General features: G+C 27.8%; 2 protein-coding genes and 2 long non-coding RNA genes across 6 annotated transcripts in view; 2 read left to right on the top strand and 2 right to left on the bottom strand.

Moving 5' to 3' along the window:
• Window positions 1-16,189, bottom strand: part of LOC112692664 (protein rhomboid-like) — an 87,830-nt gene extending 71,641 nt beyond the window's left edge. The window contains exons 1-4 of one of the 2 annotated variants that reach the window (XM_025567400.1): window positions 15,415-16,189; window positions 3,431-3,632; window positions 3,324-3,347; window positions 3,050-3,214 (exon numbers count right to left, since the gene is read on the bottom strand). In XM_025567400.1, the coding sequence (XP_025423185.1) occupies window positions 3,050-3,214; window positions 3,324-3,347; window positions 3,431-3,610 (369 nt within the window). In that variant the 5' untranslated portion in view covers window positions 3,611-3,632; window positions 15,415-16,189. The remainder of the gene's footprint in view (window positions 1-3,049; window positions 3,215-3,323; window positions 3,348-3,430; window positions 3,633-15,414) is intronic. The other variant, XM_025567401.1, reaches the window with a different exon arrangement.
• A 5,835-nt stretch (window positions 16,190-22,024) lies between these two features.
• Window positions 22,025-23,631, top strand: LOC112692734. Of its 2 annotated transcripts, XM_025567506.1 has the most exons (3): window positions 22,025-22,995; window positions 23,060-23,262; window positions 23,339-23,442. In XM_025567506.1, exons 1-3 carry the CDS (start codon window positions 22,134-22,136, stop codon window positions 23,351-23,353), a joined length of 1,080 nt encoding a protein of 359 aa, XP_025423291.1. In that variant the 5' UTR covers window positions 22,025-22,133; the 3' UTR covers window positions 23,354-23,442. The 2 variants fall into 2 exon arrangements, with proteins under 2 accessions (XP_025423291.1, XP_025423290.1); XM_025567505.1 differs by having other exon boundaries at window positions 23,060-23,631.
• On the bottom strand, window positions 22,788-24,522 carry LOC112692736. Its single transcript, XR_003149431.1, has 3 exons — window positions 24,360-24,522; window positions 23,717-24,003; window positions 22,788-22,866 (listed from the first exon to the last, which is right to left on the bottom strand). It is a non-coding gene; the product is annotated as an uncharacterized LOC112692736 (long non-coding RNA).
• A 209-nt stretch (window positions 24,523-24,731) lies between these two features.
• Window positions 24,732-25,998, top strand: LOC112692733. Its single transcript, XR_003149430.1, has 3 exons — window positions 24,732-24,911; window positions 25,177-25,261; window positions 25,758-25,998. It is a non-coding gene; the product is annotated as an uncharacterized LOC112692733 (long non-coding RNA).
• The last annotated feature ends 1,871 nt before the right edge of the window (window positions 25,999-27,869 follow it).

The raw sequence follows: 27,869 nt of genomic DNA, 5'->3' as shown, positions 1-27,869 counted from the left end.
GTGTGTGTGTGTGTGTGTGTGTGTGTGTGTGTGTGTGTGTGTGTGTGCGTGTGCGCGATAGTCGGTAGCGTACACCACGAGCACATATAATACGTAGTAGGTAGCGGTGACCGTGGTCACGTCATAAAGTCACAACATCTTGACACGATATTCATACGGATAGAGGACGCCGCTGTACATATTCTCAAAACTAATGAAAAATGTATAAAATATTATACGACCCGAGTGTACATAGTATAGTAATAATATATTACGGTAAGCCACTAAGTCTTTTGTCACATCCCTCGCGATAGAACGGTTAGGGAGGGGGCTCTGACATCTAAACATTTCACATTTCACAAACCTTCCACCGCCCCTGAATTATATTGTCCTTTTTTTTTTTTGTGCAGATTCCTTGGTAGGACCTCAGACGAATAACAAAGAAAACATACAGAGTAATAGACCAGCCTTTCTTTCTCCATTTTAACCATTGTCCGTTACAAACACAAATTAATCACATCTTCACGATTTGTCTTCAGTCAAAAAATTGTCACATGATTTTGAGAATTTCTACCATTTGAATTGGAATTTCATGTTTGTATTTATTTTATACTATTTTTGTCTCTGCAAAATTCGAAACACATCGATTCCTTAACTTCTACAATTTTTAATTTTTTCTTAATTAAGCACAAATTTACATTAATTATACGTGAAAAAAAAAGAAAATTTAAATTCAATTGATTAGTAAGAACACAATTGAAATCATCAAACAACGAATAGCAAAAATATCAGTTCAAAAAGCAAATCACCCTTATTCAGATCAAAATCCAGAAGGATTTTATTTACCAATCTTAAATTCTGTTCTAAATAATCTACAAATCCGCTTTTCAGAAGATATCATCAACTACTTTGACCTACGTCTCTTGATACCTGTCACAATGAACTTTGAAACATTACAAATATTAGAATAAGTAAATAAAATCAAACTAAATATGATAAAATTGTTGGAGATTTACGGTAGTGTTTTGGTTATTAATGGATTTACTTCAAAGTCGAGTATGATATGTGGCTAGCCAAGTGGAAACATGTGAATACAAATGGCGGTAGAGCTATGATTTCAGAAACAGCTATAGAGGTACTCGATATGTTTCCCACAATTCATACTTCGATACATATTTTAGCAACTTTGCCATTCAGTGTACCAGTGACGTTGCCAGGAACTTTTTATGGGGGGGGAGGGGGTTCAGTAAATTTTTGTATATTTAATCTTATCACTATCATTTTGACTACTATTTGTATTGATATCGGTATTTTTAAGTCTGGTTGACACTAGTTTTTTTGACTCAGCTAAAAAAAAATAATTAATTTTCCTAGTCTGCTTATTTGTTAGAGAATTCGCCTATAATAATAAATCATTATAATAATAACAATTAAGGAGCTTGGAATTAATATAGGAACATAAGTATTAGATATTTGAATATTTTCTGTCCAATCACTTAGGTATACTAAAAATTAAATTTTAAAAATATCTTACCATAATGGAATGTTTAGACGTCTTAGAATGATGTCAAATTAAAATAAAAGAAATGTAATGGAATACAAATGTCAAATATAAACGAATAAACGAGTAGTAAGTAAAACAGTGAAACATCAACGGGCAACGACCAACTATTAACTGTAACTATATAACTATAAGTTTTACACAATAAGGTCACAAGCACCATGATCGGCGAGTCGCGAATGCAATAGGTATACCCAAAATAAACTTTGAATACAGACAATGATATCGCTTTTATCTCAATTATCGGGATCAGACGACCGATTTATAATCAACCGTTGTAGAAAACCTAAATAATATGTTCCCAAGCAAAAATTATCAAAGTAGTACGTGTAGTAAAGTATCTAAATATGATCATAATATTATGACTTGTGTGTGTGTGCAGCGTGTGTATAAACCATTTATAATATTTATACAAACTATTAATATGATTTCTAAGTCAAAATTCTAAAATATAAGAACGTTAAAGAAAAAACCGTGTTTCATGTAAAAGTTAATTTACTATCTTAGGTTTCATGGGGGGGGTTCTGACCTCCAAACCCACCCCATGGATACGCCACTGCAGTGTACCAACAGCTAAAAGATCCTTTTCAACATTACAACAGCTTAAAACTTGGTTGCGTACACAAATGGCCTAAAACAGGCTCAATGGTCACGCTCTCATGAATATCCATTGGGACATTTTTAGACATGTATAGAAATATAGGTCGATTTGCAAAAAATTAGATATATATAATTTAAATAATCAAAGATTAAATTTTATATAATAATTTGTAGTTGTTCATGTTTTATTTATTATTTTGACTTTTATAATATTTTGTATAATCTGCAGTACACTTATAACTTTTAAAATTAGGGCACTTGCAAGTTAAATAAAAATAAATTTTGGTCTGATAGATACTTTTGAGTATATAATTTGTATATGTACGTATATTTTTACAATTGTTATAAAGAAAATAAACTTAATAAGATTAATATGGTTACCTATGGTATCGACTTTAAAGCATCTTAACGTTCTTTGTTATTAAAGGTAGTAAATAATTATCATTATAAAATTAAAATTAAAATAAATTGTGCAATGTTGGATGATGGACCCTCAAAATATAACCCTAGTGACACCAATGGATGTCTTACACATCATGCAATATTTATCTACTATAAGTATACTCTTTCTTTCTTTATTTTTTATTTTTCGGTCTGTTCTAGTTTCTCTTTCTACCACTTAAGTTTTTTTTAAACATTTATATTGATCATTATTGTTTTTTACGCCGCATAAAATTTAAATACATATGTGATTGATTTCAATTTTTCATCAAAAAAATTGAGTTCATACCAATAGTAATCTTAAAATGAGTCATAAATATAAATATATTATTCGATATATACATATTCGGTCCATTTCTATGTATATAAATATAGTTATTAGTGTTTATTGTTCATTACATTCTTATTGGTCCAAGTTATGCACTATTAAAAAAATAATTTTTTCGAGTAAACGTATAAAAAACTTACGATATTGACGAAATCTTGAAAAGTTATAGCTGATGTATTCGATTGACGACATCGTTCAATGAAAACATCGCGTTTCTCTTGAGAGATTGAATTTACAAAATCCGACGAATTCAATAACATTAAAAAATCGTTCCAAGGAATTTCACCAAAACCTTCAGGATCATACTACAAATTTCCCAATTGGAAACAAATATTACAAACGTTAATATTTACTAAAACAAACTACAACAATAAACCTCATTAACTATGGTTTCTTGAAATATTTTTTACTTACTTTGTCAAATATATGTCTCCACTTCTACATAAAAAAAAAATATATGTATATTAGTCTAAATAAGAATACACTTAAGATTAATTTCAAATTTAATTTTGAATACAAACATCATTTAATATGAAATCCCTAAATGGGCAGTTCTTTTCCGATTGTGTACTGGTCGATTCAATCCCAGAACCAGGTGAATCAAATGACGCTAAAGGTGCTAAAGGACTATGATGATAGAGATCCGATGATGGACTGATAACGGAAACCATGAGCTCAAAATATCTTCGGCCCAGTCTCATTTCAAAAAAACTTGAAATATTTCTACGAACAAACATAACATTTTTAATAAATTAGTAAACTTACAAAATTATTAAGATAGTTAAGTTATATATAGGTTAGTTATATATAGGAGCTTTCATATTTAATATATCTAAAATGGTTATCACAGGACATAAATCGGCATTTCAATTATGTTTATTTATTTGCCTTACATGTTCTTAGATAATCTACCATATATTCAAACTGATTATATACAACCACATTTTATTTATAATCATTGAAAGTCTGATATAAATATAAAATATTTTCTTTTCAGAGTTTATTTATTTGGATAATATTTAAATTTATTTCAATACGTATAGGAAATATCTTGGATATGGCTACAGCCTATTTGCGCCCCAGAGTAGTACATTTGCGCCCCGAGGGATGTGGATAGATTCACCCGAAAGATAAAGTACTACCTGTCGATTTATATCCCATATGCGCCCATTTCACTTACAACGTTGCCATTGTGATTCATAATATAGATTATTTTTATCTTGATGAATACTTAAATTAAGTAGATTATTATATTATACTATTATATAAATTATTAGTAGGCATTTAGCTATACTCGTATAATTAATTACTATTAAGTTATTTAAGATTGGACTGTTATAAGTAACCGTAGAACGTACCTTTTCTAGGCTCAAGTTAATAAGTAGATCATCATTACCATCTGATTTGCTCAATGAAATCATTAATATAAGAGCAAATAAGATGGGTATGAAAATTTAATGTTTTTTTAAGTTTAATATTTAATATTTTTATAAGTAAACATTATACAGTAATGCACTATGAAATACACAGATTAATTTTTTTGTTAATTATTTAAAATTTTTCAAGTGTTAGGTTTGAACTCTGATTAGGATAGGATATTTTGTATTTAAATTTTTTTCATGTTTATCAAACTATTATCATTTATTTTATATTCTTAAGTTTTTTATGTATCTTAAAGAAAAAAAAGATATAAGTATACTTACTTATGTAATTATGTAGTATTTTCTTTTATTTTGTGCCTATTCTTACCTACAGTCATACCACAATAACATGCATAAATGTTTTGTTAAGAGTACTTAAGATTTAAGTTCAATAAAAGAAAATCGACTGTTGAAAAAAAAAACGAAAACCCGGTTTAAAAGTGGTTATCAATAAGTTTGATGATTTAAAACCGCTTTCAAACAGATAATCGGTAGTCTCATTTGTTATAGTTATTTTGGTAACCAGAAATCGATTACCGCTATTTCTAAGAACCACGAAGAATGGCAACTGGTTCTGAAAAAATTTCCGGGTTCTCTAGACCCGGTAACCAATTTTTCCAGGAGCGGTTTCAAACCCTGATTTATTATATTAAAATCCATTTTTATACACTCGCAACTCACATATCATACTCTAGTTAATGATTTGTAGTTTATGTAAAGTTGCACTACGTATACAAGAGAGTGTGACGTAAAAATTAAAAATAGTTAAAACTAATAAATAATATATACAATAGTATTAACTTTAAAAGGTATTGTTTTTATTTCAGAGTACAGTTTGGCAACGTTATACGAGTTTAATACATTTTTATTAAAAATATTTCGGGCGCAAATGGATCATGATTTTGGGTGCAAATGTGTTATAAAAAAGGTGTGATGGGCGCAAATGGTTTGCACCATTGGATATATCATCAAACACAGAAAAAATGTTTACGAAAACCTTAAATAACATATTCTCTAATCATAATTTTTCAAATGGGTACAATGATTAATCTCTACCTTTTTATTGGTCCTTTAAGTTTATTTTAACATTCAATAATAATTTTAAATATTTATTAAAATATTTAAAAAGTTTGCGTACCTAAATCATAAACCAAAAAATATGTATATATAATGAATTACTAAAAATTACTTCATATATGATATAATAAATTCCATGTAAGAAAAAAAATAAATATTAATCATTTTATTTGTGTAATATATATGATCCGAGTAAATAAATATATACCTAACAATGTATTGTTAGTACTTGAAAAATATTAAAACAATATTAAGCTATTGATTAGAATAATTATTATTGTAAACATAGAAACAAGTACCTATTAACTATTAATTTTTTAGTTAGAGTATACTATGGACTATGAAAACAAAATTTAAAAATCAAACCCTAAGTATCGGGAAAATCCTAACTACACAAGTCATCATCAATAACACGAACAAATAAATAACTTTTAGGTATCATATTAAAATTTTAAAGGGGCTAGGAACTAGTCATAAGGGGTGCCAATCACCATAAATGCTTATCCCTACTGAAAAGTAAATAGGACTATTGTCTGTGTTAAATCTTTTCAGACATTACAAACTAATATCATCTTTTTAAACATATACAAACCAATTTACAATAAAATACGAGTGATGATTAATTATAAAATATAGATTAAAAGTGAATATACTTCTTTAAATAAGTTCTTTAAAAACAATAACAATATAATAATATTTATAAATTTTATTATTTGATTTTAAAATAATAAAATTAAGATTATTGCATGTACTAGTATGTACATATAATTTACATTATACTGTTAAAATATTCAATTTTTTTTAAATATAACTTTATAACCAATAAGTAATTAACTTGATTTAAATCAAAGTCGACATCACATATATTCAGATTGATAATAAAATTTACAACAGAATTTTATTAACTGGTTACAGTAAATAATTTTAAATAACTTCACTTTTCAAAAATATAGGAAATTCCATTTAAATTTCAGTTAATTATTGTTTACAATTAAAAATTTTAATTATATAAAGGTAAATTAAATAATATGTAGACAATCTTAAAATATAATAGCACTGAGAATAAAAAAAAATTATTATATAAAATATGATTTCTTTAAAATAATAATTCACAATTATTAAATTATATATATCTGTATAATTAAATAGCATTTCGCCATCTATTGATTTATTACTGAACTACTAAATATTATATGCGCATGATTAGTTGCCTATGTATTATATTTCCAGGAACCAACTTTTAATTGCACTTATAACTATAACCATTGATTATAGAATATTCTATAATCAATGCTATAACTTAATGATTATTTAGAATATCATTCATAGTTGCGCGCACTACGAGTACAGGTGTGTCCCTAGAAATGTTGTAAACGGGGCACAATAACTTAAGGCTAATAGTGATGGCCCATACTTCAACTCATGTTGCTTTTATTAATGTAATTTATTCTAAAATATTTGGTAAAAAATAAATAATATAAAAAATTAAACTAAACTATCTAAATTTTCGTGTGAAAACTTATTATGTTAATATAAACAGCTACTAAGGTATACATCATAAATAATTGAAGCTATTATAGATAAATAAACGATATTCAAGATAAACATTCATTTTAGATAATATAACACAATATTCTATAACAAATTATAGTTAAGTTTATTTAATTATTTATACATTAAAATGTATTAAATATACCTACATGTTTTGTTCAGACAAATCCCAAAAGTATTGTAGGAACCCCCTGAAATACAGATCTGCGCACACCTATGCGTACAATATGTAGGTTTATCATTAACAATGTTCTCAATAGTAACATACTTTGAGTTAAGCTAACGAACATATTAAAACATTAAGTTCATAATATATGACAACAAGTGTGGTATTTAAAAGAATGACATTAAATAAAGCCAAAGTATCATGTGTATAGTTTTTACTTAAATAAACATTTGAAAAATCATAAATTATGTCATTCCATTTTTATTTTATTAAACAAAAAAAAATATAATAAATCTATAGCTATTTTCAATGATAAAAAAACATCCTATGATTTACAGTTATATATACAAAATTATCTGTATTAGATTAAACATTCCAATTCTTTAAATAAAAATATACATAGGTCTAGTATTTTAAACAGTATTCAGACAATTAAGATTTTAATAAATAAATATTTTTCAATTTTAACCTGTTAATAAATTTTTTATTTAAATAAACAACACAATGTTGCTTATAATTTATAAATACTTATTAAGTTAAATTTTAAACGAGCATGATTATATAAAATTAAAACTTTGTACTTCAATAATACGCAAAAATTATCTCAGAAGTTCTATGATTTTTTTTAAGAGATCCTTTTTAAAATCTATACCTACTTAATTGTCTCTATAATCATCACCATATTATATTACAATATACAATACATTTCTATTAAGTCTATGTGAAAAATATTATTTTTATTAATAATTTAACTTGTTATTACATTTTGTTAATTTCTTTTGACTTATTAGTAGACTGGAAAGTGGTGTTATTTTGTAGTATCAAATAATTTAATCTTAACACTTGTTATATAATGTACTATATACCAGCAGGAACAATATAAAAGAACATTTTATGTCTAATAAACTAAATTATCTAAATGAATTAATTTAAACTGCAGTATAAATTAATTATAAATATAGTTGAAATAAATAATTAATACAAGTATTACATTTTTGCTCAACTTTTAATGATGATTTTAGGTTATATTTCAAAAAAGTTGATAAAATATATATATGTTATACCTTATGAATAACTAATATAACTTATTGATAGATTTTAAATATGTAACATTAATATTTATAATAATTCGTATAATGTAGTGTTTTGAAATACAAGAATAATTATTTAAAAGTATAGTTATATAAATATTTTAAGTATGATTTATAATATAGCCATTTATTATGTTGGATGAAGTTTTTCAATAAACATTTATATAGAATTTATAAAAATTCCCATTTCACATTCCCTATTAGAAAATTGCAGAATATATGTAAATATAATTTCTAATTTTCTGTCATTGAAGTAAAATTAAAAAACAAGGACATTTAGATTCAGCGTCTTATCAGGCTTTATGACCATAACCTAGAATTGTATAGTAATGAAATTAAAAGTTCAACTATAAATTTACAACAATTATCAAAACAATTTTGAAACAGAATAAAATTATAAGCGGTTAATTTTAATAAAATTAACTACTCATAATATTTATATTAATTTAGATTCTAAAATATTATTTAAACTAAGTATTATATCGTAAATTAAATACTAACAATAGAGAAAGTTTTTATTGTTTGAAAAATATATTATTTTAGAAATCATATTAGAAGAAAACATTTTTAAAAAATAAAAAATATTTATATACTTCATGTAAGTAATATAATTATACAAATATACATTGTATAAATTCTAATCTTATTAAATTTAAAGTAAATTCTAAATTTTTAAAAACAATAAACCATGCAATCCCGAAAATGTATTACAAAACAAGTATAAAAAATACTCTTTCTCAAACACAATAATTTTACAGCACCATAACATACGAGGTCTGTTCAAAAAGTTCCCGAATTTTTCAATTTTTTATTTATGGTGCTTACTTACAAGCTATTGAGACTTATCACCCTCGAAGTATTCTCCCTCTTGGTTAATACACTTTTGCCAACGACGTTTCCATTGTTGAAAGCAATCCTGGAAAGCGGTTTCTGGAATTGCTCGTAACTCCGTTAGCGAATTTTCTTTTATTTCGTCTATCGTAGAAAATCTTTGTCCTTTTAACGGATATTTTAATTTTGGAAATAAAAAAAAGTCTGCTGGTGCCAAATCGGGAGAATATGGTGGATGAGGAAGTACGGTCATGTGATTTTTCACGCAAAAAATCACGAATTAACAGGGAAGTGTGCGCCGGAGCATTGTCGTGATGAAGAAACCATGAGTTTTTTTTCCACACTTCAGGCCTTTTCCTCCGCACTTTTTCTCGAAGACGTTTTAATACTTCTAGATAGTACCATCGGTTAACAGTTTGTCCTGCAGGTAGAAATTCGTGATGAATAACTCCCAGATTGTCGAAAAAAACTGTTAGCATGACTTTGACGTTTGATCTGACCTGACGAGCTTTTTTTGGTCTTGGAGAAAATTTACCAACCCACTGTGATGATTGGACTTTTGTCTCAACATCATAGCCATAGACCCATGTCTCATCACCCGTTATAATTTGCTTCATGAACATGTCATCATCGTTAGCGCGATCTAACAATTCTTGACAGATTGTTACGCGGTTGTCTTTTTGATCTTGCGACATCAACCGAGAGACAAATTTTGCTGCAACGCGGTGCATTCCAAGTTTTTCGACCAGGATTTCATGACATGAACCAACCGATATGTTACAATCTTCCGCGATTTCTCGAATAGTTAAACGTCTATTAGACCGCACAATTTCATTGACTTTTGTCACATGAGCATCGTCTGTCGATGTCGACGGACGTCCTGAACGTGGGTCGTCATCAACTGATTCCCGACCGTCTTTAAAGCATTTAAACCAGTCGTAACACTGTGTACGTCCTAAACACTGATCACCATAAGCATTTTGCAATATTTTGTGAGTCTCAGTAAAAGATTTACAAAGTTTAACACAAAATTTAATATTAATACGTTGTTCGTGAAAATTACTCATCTTAAAAATCGCACAATACACACGACTCGTCTACTTTGAACGCGCACAGTTAATGATTCGATAGCAATAAACATTTGAGATTTAATGGAAAAGATAGCTGCTTATCTGTATTTTATTTTGATATAATAACATTTACAATAATGTAATTTTTCTATTTTTAGAAACGATAGTTCGGGAACTTTTTGAACAGACCTCGTAAGCCATTTGATAAATTGTTATACAATGATATTGATGTCATACAAAAGATACTCAGACTTGATCTTTACATAATGTAAAGATAAAATAATAGGATTCTTTTAGTAATCTATCAAATTAACTAGGTCAAGTTACCATCCATGTTTTCGTCAATTCAAAAATAAAAAATCACGTACACAATTTAATATTGACCAATATAACTGTTGGCCTAAATGTTTACGCACGTTTGCCAAATTAGTTAACCCTGAATAATTAAATGTATGTTTTTTGACGAGTTATTTATCTTTCTCAGTAATGGTGTCTTAGTATATTGTATTTTATTATACATTTATTTGTACGTATACAATTCGGTTTTAGGGTACATTTTGTAATTTAATCATTACTACATAAAATTTAGTGAGGATAAAAATAAAATAATTGATAAAAAACTAATTAAAATCCCTTTTTCGGTTGGTTGAGTTGTTGTTTTTATAATAAAATTTCTTATTTCTGATATTAATTGAACTATAACAGTGATACCATGTTTGTCACAGGATATAAATAGGTCCGCATTCGTATGTATTAGTGTCTGCAGCTACTACTATTAGTATGAAACAGCAAATAATATTCTAGATAAAATAATAAAATCAATAATTATTTAAATTTTGATAGTAAAAAATTAGATATATTAATTATATTACTACTCAGTAATGAATTTCAGAAACCATAATTGTGAATCTAAATTACTTACATATAAAGTAATTTTATAAATGTAAAAAATTTACAAATCAATCATCATTTGACGTAATAATTAATTATAATTTTAACATACTTTTAACATATTATTTAAAGTTACTTTCCTAATATAAGATAGAAATTATTAAACACTGACAAAAACTTCTTAAAAGTAAAATGCATACATACTGCTCACAAGTACATATACTAAGTGATGATTTCAATTTAGAAGGGTCGGTACTAGGGTTAAAAATTACTTGCATCCATATACTGTACGAATAAAGCATCCCATCATAAGGGTGACTGTATATGAGTCATCCTCAGATGTTCTTCACCCTCTTTGAAGAATGGAATACATTCAAGAGCACAGGAGATTTTTTTTCCCTTAAAATTACTCCTTTAAATTTTAAATAACTTTTTTTATGTATGTTTTATTTTACTTTAACAAAATAGGATTTTATTAAATATTTTTTTTTTTGTATAATATAACAATATTATAATAGGTTTAATATAATACAAATTAAAATTAAGAAATATCTTTTATATTTTTTTATCTAATTCATTGTGTATATATACTTAATTTTAATAAATATTCAAACAACTACAAAATAATAATAATATCTTACATGCATTTATTGAATATTATTCGAATTTGTTTTTTTTTGTATTTGTTGTGTTAATGTTAATCTATAGTTAACCTTTACTTGAAGCATTAAAAAGTATCATAACGTTTTTATAAACATAAATGATTTTAGGATACAGACTACCATGGTATTTATTTAATAATTTATCAAGCTAATGAATTAAAATTAAACTGAGTAGCTGTCAAACATAATAATATAAAAAAAAGTAATAATAAATATTTCGACTAAAAAAAGATTCGATAAACGTGACACTGAAAGTTACACTGAAAATATATGTAAATTACATATTATACCAGTATTTTATATTATAGAATGATGCTGTTATTTTAAATAAACGTTAGGCAGCATTAGCTCAAATTTTGATAGACTTTGTGAGGGTTTACAAATACTTTAAGGAGAGTCTAAACTTCCTATATCATTGGCACTAACAAATTATACGTAATAGGGGAAAACGAACAATGCCTAACATCCATGACTAGGACTATAAAACAACGGTCGACAATCACAATCCTCCATTATTCAGAAACAGCTGCCAGTTGATTGATGATGGGAACAATTCTAAATGCCGAAAAAACTACCTATATTATAATTAATTAATGGCTTATAATATCTATAAATGATTAATACAGTATATATAGTATAATACTATACACTAATTTATGTATGAAGTGTTTTAGAGATTACTAATGTATATAATTAATGTACGGTTTATACGAATCATTTCCATGGAAAATAAATATTTATATTCAGAATATTGATTGAGCTAAATACTTTATAAAATGTGTTTTTAAAATAGTTACTTTTTTCGTTTTTGCTCTTAATAAGCGACATGTTAAGTGTAAAAAATAAATTGTTTATAACCAAATTTTTTCAAACTATCATCATAGTTTTTTAATTGTACTATTTTAGTATTATTTTGGTATTTTAGGGTTTTGATTTGTTTTCAATAAAATATTTAACATTGGGTTAAATAATTTATTAGAAAATATGTAGAATGTATAAATTAAAGGGTCAATATAATCAATGTTTCATTTTTAAAATTTACTATATTGTTAGTATTACTGTATAATTGCAAGAATTCTTAAATTAGGTAAAAAAAAAAAAAAGTTGAAGTCGTAAAATGTTAAAAGAAATTATCGACTGAAATAAAAAGATAAATATGAAACAATATTTTTATTTATTCTTCATTTTTTTTTTTTTTTTTGAATAATTCATATTTTTTGCCAACTCTAGAATAGTATGGCATTAAGCCACCATTCGGACATAAATCTTTATACTTACACCAAACAATTTCACTTTTGCTAATAAATTATCATCAAATGGGATAAATATTTCAAATATTATCTACTATATTTTCGTAGTAACTTAAAACGTGAATAGAAAATAGTTTATGTTACATAAAAGTAGGCTGTGATTATAATTGAATATTTAATTGAAAATCATTATTAACTTATGACTATAAGACATATAATATATAAACATTATTTACTAAAATTTTTCATAATAATTCAAAATATTAACCAACAAAATCGGAAGTAATTATAATAAAATAATCAGCCGTTAACTTTTTGTTAGGTATCATATCATATGTATAGTAGAACACTTTAAACAATGAATAATTCTCGAAAGTTTCACCCATAAACTCCAGAGAGCGTCAACTGACAGTTTAGGAGGTGGACATCCTAAATATTTATTGTATTACAATACATGTATTGTTATTGTCGGTTTATTAGAGCGAAACTGATGTAGCGTGTCTATTAAAACCGCGTCCCTAGGCAATGCATTGAAAGTGTAAAAAATGGGGAGGGATACAAAATTAATTCTCTGTACAATCAACGATTTTTTTTCTTTAACATCGCATACACCTATAGTGTAAGTCGCGTATGTGAATGCGGTCACACAATCTTGCTTATTGGACAGGATGTGATTACCCTAAGTAGCACATTATATGCCGAGGCAAGTGTTGATTAGATCGTGAATTTACCAGTGGTTCTCAATCAAGCTAGGCTTTAAAAATATATTCGAACATACAAAAGTTAAATCCAAAATAATCTTTAAGCCTTCCATTTGTTGTATCTTATATTTAATATTTATGTTAAAATTTTAAGGCATAGACAGAGAATAATATTTATAGTTCTCAAAATAACAATTCATCTGATATTCTTGATAATCTCAATTTTCATGATCGTTCATTTTTAATACATATTATTAAAATATCAATGAATACGTATTTTTATAAATTAATTATAATACAGGTATAACTAACAAGTATTATTGCGTGTTGTTACGGAATTGACATTCATTCTCAATAAGTATGTTTTGTCTAAATATTTTTAATACCTTTATACTTAATATATATCTTTATACCTTTATATCTTTAGCCCATAATTATTGCTTAAAATCATTAATAAGTGTCAACTAACGTTTAATTTTCTAAATTAATTGTTTAATCATATTGTAAATGTAAAATGGATAGAAAAAATAAGAAATAATAAAAATAATATAAAAATTTAGTACAACCATAAAATTTGAATAAGTATTATAAAAGTACTTAAAACACGGAGAATATAGATTGTTTCACACATCCACATAATTGTCGCCTGTGCAAGTATGTGTTCTTTAGTTGTAGTAACAACACTTATACACATTGTTTAATGAAAATATTTAAACAGATGATATTACAGAAATCGATAATCATAGGCCATAGATTGCACGTAGTAATGTGTTTTGTAAATAAAATATGAAAATATAAGGCCTGTATCTTTTGGTATAAGTACTACAAATTTTATAACTCAAATAACTATAAAACAATTATTAAAAATGAATTTTATAAAAAAAAAAAAGGTAAAACCAATAATATAACTATAATGTGTCTGATATATAATTAAATCAATTAGAGCTTATCATAAAGTGAAAGAAGTGATTTTTAGAATAACATGCATTTATGATGCAATATTGTAAATTGAAAATACAGACAACATAGTGCATAGAGGAATAAAAAGTAAAAACAAAAAATTAATAACTATTTAAGTTTTAAATGTATACTATAGATTTGTGAAACTTAACGGGTTATTCGTGCTATAACTATTATCATATAATATGTAGTATATATTGACTATTATATATGCAAACCTTGTCTGTATCACCATGAAAGCTACTACTGTCGGAACACATGGTAATAAAATAATCCTATAATTATCGATTATTGCAAACGATATCGGATCATCGGAATTATAGACGTATTATAGATCGTCTACATGACAAATATACAAATGTAATACTGGGTTACCAAATGTGAAAGAAAATTCGATTTTCAAAATAGAATATAAATAATTATCATCTAATGATACATATTCGAATATAATTACAAATTATCTAAATTATAGTAGGATAATTCTAAACGTCATTTTGTTGGAATCATAACTTTAGACTCACATTAATCGATAATAAAATTAGTCAAATTTTACTGATCGTGCTTGTGCAAGAGAGACACGATCCGTAGACATGGATATGATGGGAAGTTCTGATTCGGAATAGTTTAGATCAAAATTTCGGGACGATATTAAAAACCGTCTACGTGTAGTAGAAAACAATAATTGCGAAGGGATCATCGGGTACCTACCGAGCACGTGCAGTACATAGGTACCACCAACACAGCGATAACGAGAAGCTGTGAAATGAACTAAAAAATGCGTGAGAGTTAATGCGGTAGTGAGCGTTAAGAGATGCATGAGATTTATTTACGTACCCTCTAACGGGATCAAAGGAGAACACTCATTGTCCGGTAACGGAGCGGGACGATCCTCGATTCGGTTGGCGGCAAAACACCCAGTACGGCGACGTCGGTGGTTCACGGAATATTCAAAATACGGCGGAAGCGTGCGTAGGGGCAACAACACAGAAAGCGCGCACGGATTCGTGTACACGTGTACCGCGTGCGCACATAACACTGCGGTGACCGGCCGTATTAGTGTACTGCACTACTAATAATGCTATTACTACTACTACTACTACTACTACTACTACTACTACTACTACTACTACTACTACTACTACTACTACTACTTCTTATACTACTACTACGCGTCGTAGCAACGCGCGCGTGTATGACGACGGCCGACGAAGTGAAAACACACGACCGCGAAAAACGAAGTGGGAGAAGGAGTGGAAAACGACGGGCCTGAAGGTCAATAATGTTGTTTAACCGTGGTGATGTCGCAACCGCGTGGACACGTGTGACGCGGAAGCGCATGCGTACCTGTGCCAAACCGCGTGTGCCGAGTCAGTTTTACCTATAGGCTACTATACGGCTGACGACACCGTACAGCAAGAGCGAAACGCGTCCGGCAGCTCACGTGGTGCGATAGTTCGCGCGTGAACGCAGCCGCACAAGTGGCGCGACAGTGTACGTGACGCAACCCGCAGTACCGGCGCAGTGGGACGTTTGGACGACGGCACGCGCGACAAACGAAAACCCGTACGTGTGGTACGTGATCGACGGCGGACTGACTGCCGCCGAGTTGGAAACGTCATAGGGACGGACCAGCTCCGTGTTTGGGATACTGAGTGCGCAGCAATACACCCACCCCTTGATGTCGAACGCGCGTTTTTAATTTTTTTTTTTATTTCCTCGTTCTCTCGTGGGGTGACTCGCGTTATTCCGCGGGGAGAACGACATTTAAGGCGCGCGTCACGTCCCTCTGCGGGGCTTTAGCGGACGTAAACATAAAAACGACTTTCGCATCACGATCACATGCTGCAAAAGAGAGACTCGTAATAATACTCGTTGCAGTTATGCGCGTGCACCCTATTCTCGCCGTCCAAGCTAAATAAAATCAACACCCCTCTCAAATATGTACACCTATACATTATCTATGCCAGAGTGTAGGCCAATGCTTGTTGTCATACTCAGTAATATCGCCTACAATTGTCCGTGATATAGCGTTAAAATATGAATGACTATTTTAATGACCATTAAAAGAATTGTATACTAGTAAAAATGATTGAATGCATATTTTTTTCAAAACATTCGTTATACTTGTACTTTTTTTAATTAAATTGGAAAAATAATTTAAAAAAGTGTTTTTATTTGGCATACAAATATAAAAATTATTAATAGACATTTTTCATTGAACTATTTATAAATAAATATTTCATGTTTTTAGGCATCAATAACCTTCGACCTATTGTATATATATATATTATTATAAGTATCTCAGTTACATTTATAAAACCAATGTATTGATTTTTTTTTTTTTTATAATATAATATATATATATATTGTTATAATATTAGCGCACCAAGAGTTATTTTATTTCAAAAAAATTACTAAATTTTACAAAAATATGTTAAACTTATATGTAAGAATTATGAAAAGAAATCTTATTTTCAAAAGGTTCATAATACACTAATGATATTCATCTCTGTTCATTTTAAAAGTAAAAAAAATGATGGGGTAATAACATTCTATAGGAAATGAAAAAATATGACAGAATTTTATTTAATTAAATTCTGGAAAGTAAAAATCTGATTTTTTACTAAACTAAAATAAAAGTACAAAATCAATTGATTTGTCATGCATAAAAATCAATTAAAATCAGTGCACTTTTTACTTAATAGTACCTGTAAAACAGATAATTTAAAACGTATCTAAAATTGAAATTAAATCGATGTCTTTCCAATATTTTTTTGAGTCAACGCCACGCGGTAATTGACTGTAAAAATTTCAGAAATTACATTTCTTTATGATTTATGAAATGGCTAGTCAATATAATATTATAATACTCGTAATATACAAGTTTGATCGAAAAAATTGTATGAATATTATAGTTATTTTATAATATTTTAAAAGGGATGGTGTTACGCTACTCCGATTATTTTGGTTTTTTGCTACGTAGCATTTCAATGCCATCAAAATTATGGGTTGAAGGTTTTTTTAAATAGTTACCGTTTGGGGATGAATATTGAGGTACAAACGATAAGTGACTGTTATTTATATTAAACGGGTGACGAGTTTTATGTTTAGGTTTCTTTAAGTTAATGAAATCATGATTTTCATTTAGACTAGGGATATTTGCATCATGAAGAATGATGTTGATCTTAAATATTTCAGAGTTTGAAGACTGGCTGTTTACAATATCGGAAAAAATATAAGCTGAAGTGAAACAATTATTTTTATTTATTTACACACTAAATTCGTTTTTAATTTTATTTTTAATCGTTGTTTAATTTTGTAATGTTACCTATATAGCTAATATAAACACCGATATCTTAAAATGCATAGTTTCAGGTGGTGTACTACATAATTATTCCATGAAAATCTTTAATTCGTACCAAACATTAGAAATATTATTTTTTTAAATTTTCGAAAATTATATGACGTATAACAATATAATATTGTATATAATTTTATAAAAAATAAATTCCAAAAAATAATAAGAAACAAGTAAATATTTATAAAATATTTAAAAAATATATTTTATTATTTCATAGAATTTGAAAAAAAATATTTGTATTACGTACATTAGTTTTATATTTTCAACTTATTCGAGCAACATGTATTTATAGGTTAAATTCATTCAATAATCTTGAATTAATTGACTCTTTACAAGACAATAATCTCACTGCAATTAACTCTTTTCTCCAGTGCTTGACTTGAGGGGGGGACGCAGGGAAATGGAGTACCCCAACTAATTTTTAGAAATTTTAGCGTTCTTCTACTATTACTACGTTATAATTATACGCTTAACAAGTCTTGGAGACGCTATTTTTCTTTAAAGTAAACAGAGTCTCCCTTCTTTAATTTTGCCAAGTCGAACACTGCTCTTCTCAAAACAGAGTTTTACTAACGAAGAATGAATCTTCATCGTCAAGTCCTAATCAAAATAATGTAATACCATTGATTATACATACTAGTATATTATTGATTAGTATATATAATCAATGGTAATATTTAGAAAACGTCACCGTTTTTTTGGCACCAACTAGTGATACTGAAACTAATCGTAACGGATCCTGAAAAAACAGAATCAATTCATAAGCATTGGCTAAAATTATTTCTATGAACCAATTACCTCTGTAATTTTGTTCAAGCTCTGGATTCCATCAATTTATGGCCATTGTAGAACCAAATTATAAAAGTTTGAAAGGGGAAGCATAAAAAAAAGACTACATTTTTTTAAATCAACTGTTGAAAATAAAATACAAGATGATTTTAATGCTGTCCAGAATGTTGTATGCACAACAAATTGCTGGTCTTCATTGGTCCAACATTCTTATATAACCATTACTGCACATGTATTAAATAAATAATTGGTCTCCGATGTCATTTACATTAACTATTTATATTATCTTATATATATATTGGTATATAGTATTTACCAATATATATAAGATATTGGATCTTTTCCGTTAATTCACTACCACTCGATAAATGTTCTATTGCTCTAAAAACTGTATCTAGTCTTAATAAAATTAAACTCACCATCTAATGATTAATGACTACAATATACTTCCTACAATGATGACGTCGGTTAATCAACAATTTATCATTCTATCGTTCTCCGTTTTGATTCAGTAGTTCAGACTAACTTGTTCAGTTGCAATAAATAATATGAACACAATATTTTATGATTTTCCACTAATTTTTGCTAGACATTTTTTTATGTAAACGCTAAAAACTTTGAACTTATTCAACGAATGCTTAAATGCTGATAGAGTGTCGGCCTTATGGTTTTTGGGGCCACATATGTATATTACATATATATTAATTTATTAATCTTTATATATAAAAATCTCGTGTCACAGTGTTTGTGACCATACTGCTCCAAAACGGCTTAAACGATTTTAATGAAATTTTGTATATACATTTGGTAGGTGTGCGATTAGGTTTTTATCTATTTTATATACTCCTAAATGCTATTGTTTAATAAATCCTAGTTTAATTTAATAATTTTTGATCCGGTCGATAACTGCGCAATTGAAAATGAATTATTAAATAAAACTATTAAAAATTATTTAAAAACTATTTAAAAACTATTAATTTAATTTTTGGTATTATATGACTGGTATTGCATAAATATTAAACAACAAGATCCCGCAACAGGTGCTAAAACAATCAAGAATGTTAGTTTGAAGGATTATTATATATAAGGTTGATTATTAGATGCGATCAGGACAACGTTATTCTACGATGTTGTGAGCTTTATCAACAATTCATGGTCGACATGTATGTAAAGATAGAGAGCGAACGATTACGATACTTGCGATTCAATCAAAAAAAGCTGCTTGCGGAAGATTGTTAGATATCGGTGATTGGAAAGTTACTATAGATGAAACGGGATGCATACAATTACCGACCGATTTCTGCAAAATCATTGATTCGCAAGATGTTCTCATTGACCAGATATTTCCCATTGAACACTGATAATATACAGATCATGAGTGGCTGGTAGAAAGAACAATTTTAGTAGCAAAAAATGTAGACGCCTACGAATTGGATCTCAAGATATAATATTTGTTACCAGGTAACTTTGTGTTATACAAATCTATTGATATAGTTTGCGATGCTACTGAAGCTGCAAATTATTCAACAGAGTTTTTAAACTCATTGGATTTATCAGGCATGCCACCGCATAATTTACAACTGAAAGTTGGATCTCCGGTTATTTTGTTTCATAATTTGAACCCACTACGATTGTGCAACGGCATGCGATTAGTCATTAAAAAATTAATGAAAAATGTTATCGAAGCCGTAATTTTAAATGGCAAATTCCGAGGAGAAAATATATATTACCGCGAATCCCTATTATACCCACAGATGTGCCAATAAAATTTAAACGCCTTCAATTTCCAATCAGATTGGCATTTGCAATGACTATCAATAAGTCTCAAGGCCAAACGATGTCTGTCTTTGGCTTAGATTTGAGCACATCATGTTTTTCACACGGACAATTATGCGTGGCGTGCTCTCCAACCATCCAATTTGTTTGTGTTGGTCAAAGATGGAATACCAAAAAATATTGTACACTCTGTTGCATTAAGAGATTGATATTGTTTTTTTACTAATATTGTTATAATTAGTGATATATATAACTTTAAAGGATCAATTTTAATAAATTATTAAAAAAATAAACTTTTGATGTTTTTTCATTTTTATATTTCGTCACCGTTCACAGCACTCCTCTTCCACTTATATATCACATCCTTATACACCTATATTAATTTTTTTTTTTTTTTTAACAAAATATTCTCTAGAAATAATTTATATGACAAAACAACGTTTGTTGGGTCAGCTAGTTATTTATACAAATCTATATTTATTTATTTTATTATGTAACTAAATATATACTATAACTATATTTTGAACCGTTATCGATAGTAAACAATTTCACAAGTACATGCGTGTATAATACTGCATAGCCGGATCCGGCTTAAACATTTACTTACACTTAGGCAAACTTAAGTTTTGTCACCTCTTATATGTAAATACTAAATCAAATATTATTTTTACATAAGCAAAATAGACTTAATTCTGAGTTAATTATATTTATTTACGTTAAGTTAACAATTTATTAGATTAATACATTTGTAGACAAGTTAACCACTACTAATTTAATTAAAACAAAACAATTTTTTGAGTCTTATTTTTTACTACACATAATTTTATATAAGTATATAAGTATATAAGTATATAAGTATATAAGTAGGTAGTAGTAAATGTAATATTTTTTTAAAATTATCCATAGGCATATTAAATGCCGCCCTAAGCGTGGGCTTAGATCGCCTAACTCTTGAGTCGGGCCTGTACATAAATATGTATTGGAAAGTACCGTTTTAATTTTTGTCGATAACAACCCATTTCCTGAAAAAACCACACGAGTTGCAATTTGCGTATTACTGGGTTTATACTATTTTTATTTATAGATTCAGTGATATTCATTAAACGTAATTTGTGGGACCCCATACAAGCGTAGAGCCCGGTGTGGTCGCACCGTTTGTCAGCTGCTCCCTAGGACCAGCATTGTGCTGATATAATTCCCACATCATTGATAACTTATTATTGGCAATCGTCTATTAAGCTTTAAAACCCCCTGGGCGTTGACCCATGAGTCTTAAGTCTTCAACATTTAATAAATATGAAATCACAAAACAAAAAATTATCTTCATGTTTAATGTTATCTATTTTTTGTTTACAAAATAATTAATAATCGATTAAAAAGTACAAGGTAATTCAATTATTCGAATAATAAATTATTCGTATGACCAATAATTGATAAAAGGTTATTCGAATATTTATCATTCGTTAAAAATGATCGAATAATTGATAAAGATAATAGCAAGCTTTAGTTATTTTCATGATTATAGATAGGATCCTATCTTTAATCGTGGTTATTTCCAATTCAAATTAATTCGTAATTGTTTAAAAGTTGCTTTTATTTTTTGTTATTATTACAAAGTAAAATCACAATGAATAACCAAACAAATTCATCTAATTCGAAGTTTCAAATGCCTCAAGCTCCTCAACCTCAGCATGTTCAATCCGAGTCTTTACTTTTCAATGACATTTCGGAAGAAATCAATGCAGATATGCGCAATAAATTGCATGACTTCTTGCAAGTACTACCATACCGTACATTTAAAATGGAATTGGCTAATTTTTTTAAACATATTGATCGCTTGAAAAAAGAAGCAGAACGAAATGGCACAAATATTTCAAGGCTTACAAATTGTTCCCAAATGGTTCCAAGTAATTCAAGACCATGCACAAGTTTCAGGGCACCATCCACTATGTCATTAATAAGTTGTAACCGTAACAATACAATTAGACAACCTGAAAGTAATTTTCAATCTATTCCTTTAAATTCATTTAAGCCATCTGTACACATTGAACTTGAATCTAATGAAGTAGTTCTGCCTCGTTCTAACCAATCAAACCATGTTTCTCAAAGTTCATCTAATATGGATACCACAATTATTAAAGTTAGCCATAGAAAAAATAATATAGCTAAAACTAAGGGTAATCATAAACATTTGAACCCACCTGAAACTGTTTTTAAAAATACATTTGATCCAAATGATGCATATTCAAATATAAAACTTGTGGTTGAGAATAAATCAGCTTTTGCTTCACATCAAAATAAAAACATTAATAATGGCTGTTATTCCATAGATTCTTCTCTACTTGAAACTGTTGGATTATCTAATAAAAATAAGACAACCAAGAGTGATGCTAATGGAAATAATGGTAAACGCCTTGAAAAATACCTATCAAAGTGGTCTGTGAATATGAAAATAATCAAATCCAAAAAATCTTGTGTATTATTAACTGGTAACAACTTATTATTTTAATTGTTATGTTTAGTATTTTTAATTGTTAAATATATTATTTTTAGGCACTTTATTGAAAGCAGATCAATCTACTGTAGAAGAAGAACATCACAATGCTGATCTTATAATATGTCGAAAAGAAAAAGATTTATTAAAAACAAACAATGGTTTATATCGTTTACTAGGTAAAATCATTGGAGGATCACCAGATGAATTATACCAAGAATCTTTATCCAAAAATGGTTTCCCAGTGAAATGGAAAATTTTGGTAGAAAAATATTCTTGTTTTAATGATAGCAACAAAAAATCTCTTTTAAATTTTTCATTGGATTCTCCTATTTCAGCAACTACATCAATGAAACCAATAAAAAAGCCTGTAAATCTTGATATGAGTATTACTAGAACAGGTAAAATCTATAATCTCAGTATAATACCTCTGAAAAAAAGAAAAAAGTTTGATGATGAAATTTCTGATGGAAGTAAAATTAACTATGCTACATTTAACAGAAAATTACCATTGATTGCATCAACACCAAAAATACCAAATATATAAACTGTTTTGTATAAAACTCCTACCCAAATTTTAAAGAATTAGTGATATCATGGTATTAAAAAAAGAAAAAACCATAGTTTTATATAAAATATCATCATGTATAATCTTTTTTAGCCAATATATTAATATTAAGATTTTATGTATCTCATTCATATTTATAAATACTTACAGTTTTATATATTTAACAAAGTACTATTAATTTTTTGAACATGGAAATTATATCAACCTTTATGTAATTAAAATCTTTCCTCTTTGTATTATATCCATTCATCTTGTACACTATTGACAATTTACAGTATAAAAAAAAAATATCTACTCTTTATAAGAAATGTGGAAGTTCTGAGTCACCAAATAACTAGTAAGTTTTCATCCTGAAATTTTTTTTTTTCTATTTTCAATTTTTTTTTTTTCGAACATATCAATGCAACTTTCTTCTGCTAGTCAAAATAGAAATACCTGAAAAATAAATGCTTCTTAACTTGACAATATGTATTGTTATTCCCTGTGTTGTAATAACTATATATCTGCGCTGTTTAATATATTTAAGATTTCTTTCACACTTATGTATACACCAGAAATATCTTTCGGTTTTAAGGATAAATGTTATTTAAAGGTATAGAACTTTTTTTTTTTTTAAATCAACGGACGACGGCCCCGGAACTGTTTTTCACATTGCTTCGGGGCCAAAGAACTAGACTTCTTCAATCTAACCTAACACCACAAGCAAATTATGTATGTCTATTTAATAATATTTTTATAATAAGATGCATTGAAATGTTAGAAAAAAAATAAATATCAGGAAGAAAACTTACCGGGCAATTGGTGACTCGGAACTTCTACGTTTCTTTCAGAGAGCGGATATTTTTTTATACAGCTAATTGTGAATACTGTACAAGATGAATAGGTAATAGAGGTGGGTCGGTCGTGACTGAAGGAATCAAAATTAACAAGTCAGTCGAATGATCGAGTCGTAACTGAATGATGTACCTACTCGGTCCAATCGATCTTAGGGTCTTTTGACGGTTTTGAACGAAACTTTTCTTTCAATCCTGATAGGACTGATAGTATATTGTGACCACAGAATCTCATATATGAGGACTGGTTGCTATATGCAGGTTGGGCAATATTTACAAAATAATGGATGTTTTTAATCCTCGTGATATCAATTAATCAAAATTCAAATTGCTTTTTGTTTAAACGGTAAATTTTCGTGACTCGATGGTCTTCTGATGTTTTGCTGTAACTTTACTGAATTATATTTATTGTACAGTTTTTATACCCAAACACATTATGGTGTACACCTGTAGTGTGAATTTGTGTACAAATCGGTCAAAACCAGGCCCTCGAAAACTACACTTTTTCTCGTAAGTAATCATTAGACATTTTATTAGGTATACGACAGTAATTTTATTTATTTAATATATAATATGGAACTTATTAAACAAGTGGTTAAACTAAACATATAGTTTAGGTATATTTTCATCAGTTTAAGTTATTTAATCAATTATCTTTCGTTTAAAGTTAGTGGCTGAACTATTCTCAGTAATTTGTTATTTCAATTAAAACAAAATATATTAAGTTATACATAGGTATTAAATTAGCATTTGATAAGTGGATTTTTGTAAATAGGTTTCCACTGAAAAATGCAGAATGAACGTAACAATGGATTAATGCAGTTGGCCACAAAGGGTTTATCCCGACCAAATATAGCAAAGTATGTAGTGATCATTTCCATCAAAATGATTTTGAACAAAATTTGGTAGTAGTTATTTGCTAAAACTCAAGGTAACAGCTGTCCCTTAAAATTTCCCAAACTCCTCAGACATTATAACAAAAGCTAATATGCAGTTTTGCCATTGCCATTAAATCACTACTCAGTATTAGGGCTGTGCGATTAATCAATTATTTTTAACAATATTAAATTAATCGAATAATTTATTTATATCGATTATTCGATTATTAATTAAAATATCCGAAAATAATCGAATAATCGATTATTAATTGAAATATCCGAAAATAGTCAAATAATTGAATAATCGAATAATCGAAGAAAAAATTTTATTATTAAATTAATTATAATGAAAAACATGGTTATTTTCGATTAATTTTAATCTTTACTATATATAGTATATCCGTTTTAATCTGTCGTTATTCAATGAAATGTCTTCATTTAAAAGGTGTATTTGGATTTTGTTTTCGTTTATTTTTAGCAATGGTTATTCTTTTTCTGGAAACCGTCGATGAAGGCAACCTGCCGCGATGATGTATTTTTAGTAAAGGTGGCTGTTATTAACTGACCATAGATCGTCGGTAACAAATGAACATGCAAGCCAACTAATTTTTCTATCCGCGAATAAAGATTATATAGCAAAACCAGCATTTTAAATATGTATAATATTAATTTTAGATTTAAGTCAAGACTCAAAACTGAATTTTAAGGTAAACAGTTATTTTTTGTACACAAGATGATGTTATTTTATTTGTTATATTTTTTTTATTTAATTAGACTTTTAAATCAGGATAATTATTTAATTATTACTATTATTAAATAACTCAATAGTAAGATTATTCGATTCTAAATGAAATTATGATTATTCAATTATAAATCGATTATTCTATCAATAAACAATTATTCTATTATAATCGAATATTATTTAAATAATCGATTATTCCAGGGAAAAAATAATCGCACTGTCCTACTTATTATAGCAAGGTCAATATTTGTAAATGATTCTATAAATTTTACTTATGTTCTTACTTATAAATTTTCCCAAGACCATCTAGAACTATTATCTGGGCAAATCAGACAAAGAGGCTGCTTAAATAATAATTCAAAGGTGGTGCAACTAAAAACTGCTATACAACAAATTTTAATAAAAAATGCATTTAAATTAAAAAAAATAATGGCAACTGTAACACGTTTGATGACGATGCAGTATTTTAGACTTATTATAAGACTTATACTATGGGCATCGGCGTGTGCAGATTCTAAAAACCGGTAGTGCCCATATATTATCATCGGCCCTTTAGTCAACCATTTTATAAATACACATCTAAATTATATATACCTATTTAATATCATAACACATATTATAACATACATATTATATATTAATATTAATATATATAATATATATTAATATTAATATTAATAATAATATTATATGATATTATTAATATATATTTATATTAATTATTATCATATTATAACACACATCCTATATTATCTTACATAGTTTATAATATAATAATAGTAATAATAATAATAATAATTATAAATTATAATATAATATAGTTTAAAGTTTTTTTTTCAATACTTTATATCATACAGGTACAAGTTAATTAAAATAAAGGATAACGAATATAATAATTATGAATGACATAGATAGAAGTTATATAAGTATTTTATGTACTTAGAGAGACATTTGTCTATTACCCATACTATTGAACTCATCTATTACTGCATTTAAATCTACCTTTGATACCATTTCTTGTTCCGTAAAAAGTAGTAATAATGACTCCAAACGTTCTTGGTCCATTGTACTGCGTAATTTGTTTTTTACAACAGTTAATTTTGAAAAAACGCGTTCACATGTACAGCTGGTTACAGGTATGATTGTAAACATTTTTAAAATTTTAAAAACACAAGTATATACAGTGGAATTTCCAGAAGTTTTGGCCGTAACACGATTGCGCACTTTTTACCTTTTTACCTGATAAAAACACAACACGATTGCGCACTTTTTACCTTTTTATATTTGAAAAAACACCACACGATTGTGCACAAAATTAATTTAATTTAATATTTTTGGCATAAATGATGGACATAAATAAATAATAAGTTTAAGAAACCCACTTATAGTATAGTATACGTACCTATACACAATTGTAAATAATATTTTATTACTATAATAACTGATAAGTGTTAGTGACTGTGGTTTTAAACATATTGTTTTTCCAACGTATTCACATCCGATAATATTTATTTCACCGGATTTTATTGATAGTTATCTAATCCCGACAATCCTGTACGTTAATAACGATATGTATAGTGTGGCAGTCGTCAGTCACATACGCACGTCATTGTGGCAATCTCATATCGCGCAAAGTACATATTTCCATTTTATTTTCGTACAATTTCATTTTGAAAAAATGGAAAAACAAATTAAAAAAAAATTCGAAACAGAAAAAGGTAAGCCATGCATTTTAGTTGATGATTATAAATATAGTGAATTTAAAGTTCTGAAAAAGTGTGGGAACATTCGGTATCGCTGTACAAATAAAATTATTCTTCTAGTTTACTTGTTGACAAGGATGTGACT

This window comes from Sipha flava, unplaced genomic scaffold, assembly GCF_003268045.1.
Source record: "Sipha flava isolate LNK unplaced genomic scaffold, YSA_version1 76_pilon_pilon, whole genome shotgun sequence".
Lineage (NCBI taxonomy): Eukaryota > Metazoa > Arthropoda > Insecta > Hemiptera > Aphididae > Sipha > Sipha flava.
This window is presented reverse-complemented; position numbering and strand designations above follow the sequence as displayed.

What these genes read in the sequence shown, in the direction of transcription:
- LOC112692734 (XM_025567505.1), top strand. Translation starts at nt 22,134, where the DNA reads ATGAATAACCAAACAAATTCATCTAATTCGAAGTTTCAAATGCCTCAA. An exon ending in ATCTTGTGTATTATTAACTG is followed by an intron (nt 22,996 to 23,059) that starts GTAACAACTTAT and finishes TATTATTTTTAG; the next exon opens with GCACTTTATTGAAAGCAGAT.